This window comes from Lactuca serriola, chromosome 5 (assembly GCF_051521515.1).
Source record: "Lactuca serriola cultivar US96UC23 chromosome 5, Lser_US96UC23_V15, whole genome shotgun sequence".
Taxonomy (NCBI): domain Eukaryota; kingdom Viridiplantae; phylum Streptophyta; class Magnoliopsida; order Asterales; family Asteraceae; genus Lactuca; species Lactuca serriola.
Genome location: NC_136412.1, coordinates 222,637,795 through 222,646,861, shown reverse-complemented (window position 1 = coordinate 222,646,861; position 9,067 = coordinate 222,637,795). Strand labels below are relative to the sequence as shown.

The following is a 9,067-nucleotide window of genomic DNA, read 5'->3' as shown; positions in this document are numbered from 1 at the left end:
CCGTTGATCGCTTTAAATTTCCACGTTTTAGATTGGTTAATCGGTTAATAATGATTCTCTATTGAGCATAGTACTACATCAGAGAGAATAAAAATTAGAAAAAAAAATTTGGATCATTAAAACTGAAGCATGGATCATTTTTATGATCCATGATTCAATTTTTTTCCTAATTTTTTATTCTCCAATGTAGTACTATGTTTGATTTTTTGATTTGTATTTTTTTTCAATTTATTAAGGTGTTCTTACGAGTTCTCACCGAAAAAAGAGTAATCACCGGAAACGATCTATATATATATATATATATATATATATATATATATATATATATATATATATATATATATATATATATATATATATATAAGTGAATATACCCTTAAGGGTATATAAGTTTAGGTACCCAAACTCAAAATAATACGTCGTTTTGTGTGATATATTTATTATAATGTTCTTAAACTTTAACCACTAACTTGTTTTACTTTCAGGATTTTCGAAATTTCACTATTATTTTTCTCTTAGATCACATCTTTATGTCGAACACCTACTAGGCTATATATACTATAGTTAAAAATGAAAATTATGTAAAATGAAGATAAATATAAAATTTATAAAAATCTTGTAATTAAATTAAGTTAGAAGTTGAATTAGAAGAACATTGGACAATTACAATGTGTATATATGATACAAAACGATGTAATATAGTGAGTTTGGGTATCTAAGTTTACATACCCTTAAGGATATATTCACTTTTCTCATATATATATATATATATATATATATATATATATATATATATATATATATATATATATATATATATATATATATATATATATGGGTTGACGGGTTGATCCGCTAACCCAAATAGATAACCCAACCCAACACATAAAATAAACAGGATGGCGGGTTAAAAATTTCAACTCAAACCCATTTATTTTCGGGTTTAGTCAGTATCGGGTTACGTATTGGATCGAAAGTTTTCACCTCTACCACATATATAAAAAAATGAATAAGTAGTGGGTGTGTTTAGAAAATTAGATTCAAAATGCAAATTTTTACTATTTGACTAAATCATTAGGACCATTTCTATAAGTTAATCAGTATAAAACGACGTCGTGTGTTGCCACACTAAATCCTCTTTAATAAATGAAAATACTTTTGCCACTTGTCTTTTTTTCATTCATTTTGACACATGTCATTTTCTAGGATTTTTAAAATTGTTATTTTCCACTTGTCATTTTTTGGGAATTTCAATTTTTTTAAAATAAATTTCCAAAAAATTTTAATGGATTATATATATGTAAAGTTATCATTCTATTAATTTGATAATAAATTCTCATAAATGCTCCAAACAATTTGAATTTTTTTCATAAATGCTCCAAAATATTATATTTTGTTATTGAAAAACATTATTTTATAAAATATTTAATGTTTATATATTCATATTAAATTTTTATTTTTAAAAAAATCTATGTAATACACGGGTTTCACACCTAGTAATATTATCAAAATATTGTTTTGTTAAGATATCCATGTCCGTATTTTGCTTTGAATGATTACACTAAAAATATTTTTTACAAATCCGGAAAATCAGAATATATAAAACATAAAATAAATTTTTTATTTATTTAAAGAAATAGGTAAATATAATTTAAAAATAGACAATAATTATTTTATGGTGCACCACAACTACAACAACTAGCGTCAGCCTGTTTTGTAGAGCTTAAATTACTAAACTCTAGAAAATATGTGTCTTTAATTGCGTAAAATACAAGTTGTCAATGAATCAGAATTCTGTGTTTAGCAAATATTGCTCTGGTAAAATCAACTCATCAACTCTACACCCGCCCACTGGTCTCTCATCTTTCAAATCCCCTCACTATTTATCATTTCGAGGTCGAAGCGGCATTCGCCACCCATAAAATCTGAGAGAGATTTAAAGGCCGAATCTCTCTTTCTCCTTCAATTCTTTCGATTTCTCTCTCTGATCTTGTTATTTTGGCCAATCGCTGCCGTCCTCCGACACAAAAGTCATGGGGACGTCCACAATTCTCTCAGATCTCGGCACTGAAATCATTATCCCAATCTGCGCAGTTGTCGGAATTATCTTCTCTCTCTTCCAATGGTATCTAGTCTCCCAAGTCAAACTCTCGCTGGAGAAACCCTCCGCCGACGACAAGAACGGCTACACGGAAGCGTTGATTGAGGAAGAAGAAGGAATCAACGACCACACCGTTGTTCAGAAATGCGCTGAAATTCAGACCGCTATTTCCGAAGGTAAAATTTAGTTTGAATTGGTAAATGTTACATGATTTTTAGTTGAAAAATATTTTGAGAATTGAAATCTGAGAATTTGTGGTCATGATTTTTTATTGCGTATTTGGAATATTCTCTTCCTATCCGTTCTTCCTTCTTTTATTTTACTTATTCTATTATCTCGTTCGTGAATTGCTGTTTGAGCTCGAGTGGTTCTATTTCTCAAGTTTCATATTTTAATTTCTGATTTACAATTTCGAAGTTTACCTAGTCTACTTAATTTTATAATTGCAACAATGGTTGAATTTTCTTCGAAGAATGATGCTGTTTGGTGGGAACTTTTGGTCCATATTGAGATCTACCTTTTCCATTACTTAAATACTATTATTAAATTTCACTATTGTTATAGCGGTGGTTGTTGAATCGATGGGATACATATGATTCTTTATTTACACGTGTATGTAGAGTTAGATGCAAGTTTTCATACTTAAATTTCCAATATTAAAAAAACATTACAACCAATTTGATATTAATTTCATTTCATTGATCTTCTGCAACTTTCAACATCGTATAAATCTTGAGAAATGTGATTTCTCCACAGTCGGTGGGATATTGTTGGTTGTCGGTGGCATATTCTTATCTGAATTAAAATGATTCGTGGGATCTTTAAATTTAAGGCATCTTTGTGATTCAAATGTGATTGCATCTGATGTTGTTTTTAGATCTAGTTGATTTTTAAAACAGAAAATGGTTTATCAGGAGCCTGAACCACAGTTTTATTCTTCATTTGTACTTATAGAATAAAACAAGATATACCCAAAAATGTATGTAATTTTTATAAAGAAAACAAAACAGTTGCCATTCCATTGTCTTTTACTGACATGACCAGCTCATATAAAGTTAAAAATTCACACAATGTTAAAATCGAATATATTAATAACTGCATTGTTTTTTTCTCAGCTATGATACATATTCTTGTTGTTACGAATTATCATTTACATTAACTTTAACCTCTCTTTTATCAATAAAACAATAACAAAATTTACTGTATTTCGATAATTATATGCTAATTAAGGCATCTCCAACCCAACACCATTTTTACCACTTTTGTTGTTAACATCATTTTTGGTGTAAATTTACTCCAACCCAACATCATATACTACACCAAATTTAGTGTTAAAGTTTCATTTATTGCATTTGTAGTCCTTCAAGTTTGAGTTTCTACATTTTTAGTTTATTTTGATTGTTTCAACTTTCTACTTAATTTTTTTTTTTTTGATATTGCAGGAGCAACCTCCTTTCTAATGACTGAATACCAATATGTTGGTATTTTCATGGTGATTTTTGCTGTTCTAATCTTTGTATTTCTGGGATCTGTTGAGAGTTTCAGCACAAGTAGCAAAGTATGCACATACGACACCACCAAAATGTGCAAACCTGCTCTAATGACAGCTGTCTTCAGCACTGTCTCCTTCATCCTTGGAGCTGTGACTTCAGTGATTTCTGGGTTTCTTGGAATGAAAATTGCCACATATGCAAATGCCAGAACTACCCTTGAGGCTAGAAAGGGTGTTGGGAAGGCTTTCATTGTTGCATTCAGATCTGGAGCAGTTATGGGGTTCCTTCTTGCTGCAAATGGTCTTCTTGTGTTGTATATCACCATTAATCTTTTCAAGATTTATTATGGTGATGATTGGGAAGGTCTTTTTGAGTCTATTACTGGTTATGGACTTGGTGGTTCTTCCATGGCTCTTTTTGGTAGAGTTGGTGGTGGTATTTATACAAAAGCTGCTGATGTTGGAGCTGATCTTGTTGGAAAGGTTGAAAGAAATATTCCCGAAGATGACCCTAGAAATCCAGCGGTAAAATCTTTATTTTCTAAATCTACTTTTATGAGGTTAGGTGATACTGTAATTGTACAGATTGTACTGTGTTTGGTGTGCATTGGACTGACACTGATGTTAATCAGACAAAAGTTGCAATCTTTTGTCCCATCAAAAAAGTGGCGCGCTTGATCTCTTATGAGAACGTCATTGCACCCTCATCATGAACAAAGACGATAAATGACTAAATTGCCCTTTATAGAAAAAAATACAAAATTTTTAACATTACTATAACATGAACAAAGTTTTTCACAGAAATTGTCAATGTAGTGTTTAGTTAGACTAGAAGTATACTGAACAAAGACGATAAAATGACCAAATTGCCCTTCATAGAAAAAAATACAAGTTTTTTAACATTACTTCAAAATGAACAAAGTTTTTCACAGAAATTGTCAAATGTAGTGTTTAGTTAGACTAGAAGTATACTGAACAAAGATTGTAAAATGACCAAAATGCCCTTCATAGAAAAAAAATACAAGTTTTTTAACATCACTTCAAAATGAACAAAGTTTTTCACAGAAATTGTCACTGTACAAAGACGATAAAATGACCAAATTGCCCTTCATAGAAAAAAAAAATACAAATTTTATAACATTACTTCAAAATGAAACAAGTTTTTCACAGAAATTGTCAAGAGTAATGTTTACCTTTTTTTACGTTTTTGTGTGGTGAACTTAAGGGGTATTCTGGTAATTTGTTGCAGGTTATTGCTGACAATGTGGGTGACAATGTTGGAGACATAGCTGGAATGGGATCTGATCTTTTTGGGTCATATGCAGAGTCTTCATGTGCAGCCCTTGTTGTTGCTTCCATTTCCTCATTTGGAATTAACCATGAGTTCACTGCAATGATGTACCCTCTGATTGTGAGCTCTGTAGGCATCCTTGTATGCTTAATCACCACCTTGTTTGCAACCGATTTCTTTGAAGTCAAAACCGTGAAGCAAATTGAACCTACTTTGAAAAACCAACTCATCATTTCAACTATTCTTATGACTATTGGTGTTGCACTTGTTAGTTGGGTTGCTCTCCCTTCTAGCTTCACCATCTTCAATTTTGGAACACAAAAAGTCGTCAAGAACTGGTATACATTTCATCTTTTTACTTCTTTATTACAAAAAAATAATTTTTTAATTCTTCATGAAAGTTTACATTTTTTGTTATTTGATGCAGGCAATTGTTCTTGTGTGTCTGTGTTGGTTTATGGGCTGGACTTATTATCGGATTCGTAACTGAGTACTACACTAGCAATGCTTACAGGTACTTTATTCTTATCCAAACATGATCATGGAACATGGAACATTGGAATGTAATTACTCATTCCATTCCGACTTTGCGATTAACTTGCCTGTTTCCATTCAGCCCCGTGCAAGACGTCGCCGATTCCTGCCGTACCGGAGCCGCCACAAACGTAATCTTCGGCCTCGCCCTCGGATACAAATCCGTGATCATCCCAATCTTCGCAATCGCCGTCAGCATCTTCGTGAGCTTCACCTTTGCCGCCATGTACGGAGTCGCAGTCGCCGCCCTCGGAATGCTCAGCACCATCGCCACTGGTCTCGCCATCGACGCGTACGGTCCCATCTCCGACAATGCGGGTGGAATCGCCGAAATGGCCGGAATGAGCCACCGCATTCGCGAACGCACCGACGCCCTCGACGCCGCCGGAAACACCACCGCCGCCATCGGAAAGGGGTTCGCAATCGGATCCGCCGCGTTAGTCTCCCTCGCGCTATTCGGCGCGTTTGTCAGCCGTGCCGAGATCACAACCGTTGACGTTTTAACTCCCAAGGTTTTCATCGGTTTGATTGTGGGCGCAATGCTTCCGTATTGGTTCTCGGCTATGACTATGAAGAGTGTCGGGAAGGCTGCGCTTAAGATGGTGGAGGAAGTTAGGAGACAGTTTAATGAGATTCCTGGGTTGATGGAGGGAACTGCTAAGCCTGATTATGCCACGTGTGTTAAGATTTCTACTGATGCTTCTATTAAGGAGATGATTCCACCTGGTGCTCTTGTTATGTTGACTCCTCTTATTGTTGGGATTTTGTTTGGTGTTGAGACGCTTTCTGGTGTTCTTGCTGGATCTCTTGTTTCTGGTGTACAGATTGCTATCTCTGCATCCAACACTGGTGGTGCTTGGGACAATGCTAAGAAATATATCGAGGTATGACAATTGAAGCATTTATATTTTATAGCATCCTATATTTGTTTTTTACTATTAAAATATAATGTGTTGATTTGTTTAATGTTAGGCGGGTGTTTCTGACCATGCAAAGTCACTTGGACCAAAAGGGTCTGACGCACACAAGGCAGCTGTGATTGGAGACACTGTTGGGGATCCTTTAAAGGACACATCAGGACCATCACTAAACATCCTCATCAAACTCATGGCTGTTGAGTCTCTTGTGTTTGCTCCATTCTTCGCCACCCATGGAGGACTTCTCTTCAAGATCTTTGAGTAAGGATACGAATTATAATCCCTCCCCCTCTTGTTTTACTATTAGCCTTTTGAGTAGGCCTATCGTGTTGTGTCGTGTCATCTGTTTATTTAGTTATATTACTTCAAGTGTTTGTTTATTTTTGGAGTCGTTTAGCATCTTTAAAACTTGTCATGTGTCTATTTTTGATGTTTTGTTTCGGCACTTAGCAAATTTTCCATTTGGGATTCGATGATGTATTGCTGCTACTATGACATGATTGATGATGATAATGATGATAAGTAGTCCATCTCATGATGAGTTTGAATATGGTTACTATGCTCCTTCCTTCAAATTGATTAGCAAAGTTTCAAACACATAATATGAAAGATACTCTAATGAGAGCTTTATGTAGTACTACTAAATAGACGCAACAATTACAGTTTCACAGCATCAAGAGCAACAATGCCTTTCTGAAAGCATTCATGGTTAAATACTGCATAGTTTTTCACGGTTTTGTAAACCCTTGGTCTCTTCTCATCGACCAAAACATCCATGGGACTAATCTCTTTGTTTGGCTCGGGTTCTGTAAACATGGCCACTGATATTCGTCCCTTCTCCTTGTTTGTCACCACCCTATGAACCGGGCTCTTGAAAATCCCATTACTCATTATCTACAAAACCAAACCAAACCAAACCAAACCAACAAAGCATTTATTTAACCATTTAAACGTTGTAAACTATTAAAATCTAATGTCAGCTAGAGCTAGACATAACCATTTAATGGTAATTCCAAACGAGTTTAAATTATTGGCAACTCTTTTACCTGCATTTGGTCACCAAGATTAACAAAAATGGCGTCACGGATAACAGGAACCATGTACCATTTTCCATCATTCAACACTTGAAGCCCTTCAACTCCAGGATCTTGCAACAAAAGAGTAATCCCTGATCTATCTGAATGAGCTTTCAGACCAAAAACTTTATCAGGCATCGGACATGGTGGGTACAAAATAAACCTCCCTTGAAGAACATCCCTTTCTTCCATAAAAAATTTTGAAAAACTATTCTCCTCCAAATCCAACGACTTTGCCATGGCTTCAAATATAACCATAGATATAAACTTGATCTTCTTGGTATACTCATCGATGGTTTCCCTGCATAACGTACAACTCGTAATGACAAGAGTACAAGTAATTAATGCGTCCTGATGAAATGTAATGTAATGTACCTAAGATTTGATGGGTTTTGAGGCCAGAAGCGGAGTTTTCTTTCATCCTCCGGAAGAATCCGAAGGAAAAGACGATCACACCAATCTTGAGCTTGATTTTTGGAGTAGGTCATGTCGTTTCCATAGCCTTCAACAGAACCAGTTTCTCTGAAGTATTTTGTTTTCTCCTCTAATGGAAGCTCGAAGAACTTTTTGATCGCTTGTCGAACATTGTCTAGATATGAATCTGAAAGACCATGATTCACAGCCTGATACAGTACATAAAAGCTACTTAATTTCATTAATTTGAAGAAACCACAATAATTTCTACCACCATTAATTCTCCTGTCATTGTCAAGATTCGTAAAACTAGGAAACATTACGTATTTTGAATATGATAATAAGGAAAGAAAGTAGACCTGAAAACAACCCCAGGTAGAGAGTGCTGATCTGAGTTTAGCAAGTTCGGTTTGTTGATCAACTTTTCTGGCAGATGAGAAGAAGCAGCTGATATCAATGATCGGCACCGGAGCAAAAGGAGGGGAGGTTTCCAAAGGTCCAAATTTGGAGTAATTGGTGGTGGCGTTGAAGATGTAGTTGGGAGGTGGTTGGTCGCCGTCCATGGCCATCTGCTGTGCGGTTTTCACAGGGAGTGAGTCTGTGGAAGCCATGGCTGAATCGGAAGTCGGAAACAGTGAGAAATGAAGAAGGAAATGGGGGATGTTTCAAGGATGAAAAGACTATTTTAATTTTTATGTGCCCGGCCAAGTTATAATTATATATTTATAGCTGTTGTTTGCATTCGGTTATTAATAATGACACTAAACAAAACCATTAAAAATGGTAGTTTGTTTTCTGATTGAATTTATTACTATTTTGAAATATATATGTTAATTTTTTTTTAGAAACCGTAAAATATATTAAAAAGGCCCAATGACTAGGCAAGGACAAAGAAGAACAAACATAGTTTTTAGTTTATTATATGGGGAAAAAGGGGGATGAATTCCAATCTATCCAATTACCAATTCGACCATTGCCCTTGCATTTGAGTCATAAATATGCAAACACTTTGATGTTTTCAGTGCCTCTACAAATTGTAGTAAATACTCTTTGAAATAATCTGTCATTCCTGATCCTCCAAAGATTCCATAGCAGATTATAACAAATACATAGCAGTTTAATGCGTTTTTTTTAGGACATCTACCCCATGAGACTGTAAAATGAAGTAGTTCACCAACGTCATTGAATTCTTCTTTGTTTAATCCACACCATTCGAAGATCTTGTTCATTATAAGTCTTGCA

The 9,067-nt window shown here is 34.7% G+C and overlaps 2 protein-coding genes across 2 annotated transcripts; one reads left to right on the top strand and one right to left on the bottom strand.

Annotated features, from left to right (window-relative positions):
• Nucleotides 1-1,888: 1,888 nt before the first annotated feature.
• On the top strand, nucleotides 1,889-6,885 carry LOC145053639 (pyrophosphate-energized vacuolar membrane proton pump-like). Its single transcript, XM_079001711.1, has 6 exons — nucleotides 1,889-2,277; nucleotides 3,544-4,118; nucleotides 4,843-5,222; nucleotides 5,312-5,398; nucleotides 5,501-6,302; nucleotides 6,391-6,885. Exons 1-6 carry the CDS (start codon nucleotides 2,034-2,036, stop codon nucleotides 6,598-6,600), a joined length of 2,298 nt encoding a protein of 765 aa, XP_078857837.1. The 5' UTR covers nucleotides 1,889-2,033; the 3' UTR covers nucleotides 6,601-6,885.
• On the bottom strand, nucleotides 6,874-8,513 carry LOC145053640 (2-oxoglutarate-dependent dioxygenase 11-like). The gene is made up of 4 exons (XM_079001712.1): nucleotides 8,185-8,513; nucleotides 7,787-8,034; nucleotides 7,382-7,712; nucleotides 6,874-7,229 (listed from the first exon to the last, which is right to left on the bottom strand). Exons 1-4 carry the CDS (start codon nucleotides 8,434-8,436, stop codon nucleotides 6,993-6,995), a joined length of 1,068 nt encoding a protein of 355 aa, XP_078857838.1. The 5' UTR covers nucleotides 8,437-8,513; the 3' UTR covers nucleotides 6,874-6,992.
• Between the last annotated feature and the right edge of the window lie 554 nt (nucleotides 8,514-9,067).

Bases quoted from the DNA above. Each gene is read 5' to 3' on its own strand.
- LOC145053639 (XM_079001711.1), top strand. From the start codon at position 2,034: ATGGGGACGTCCACAATTCTCTCAGATCTCGGCACTGAAATCATTATC. The intron at 4,119-4,842 runs GTAAAATCTTTA...AATTTGTTGCAG, and splicing joins ATGACCCTAGAAATCCAGCG to GTTATTGCTGACAATGTGGG. The intron at 6,303-6,390 runs GTATGACAATTG...GTTTAATGTTAG, and splicing joins ATGCTAAGAAATATATCGAG to GCGGGTGTTTCTGACCATGC.
- LOC145053640 (XM_079001712.1), bottom strand. From the start codon at position 8,436: ATGGCTTCCACAGACTCACTCCCTGTGAAAACCGCACAGCAGATGGCC. The intron at 8,035-8,184 runs GTCTACTTTCTT...GTACTGTATCAG, and splicing joins CTACCTGGGGTTGTTTTCAG to GCTGTGAATCATGGTCTTTC. The intron at 7,230-7,381 runs GTAAAAGAGTTG...TTGGTTTTGTAG, and splicing joins ATCTTGGTGACCAAATGCAG to ATAATGAGTAATGGGATTTT.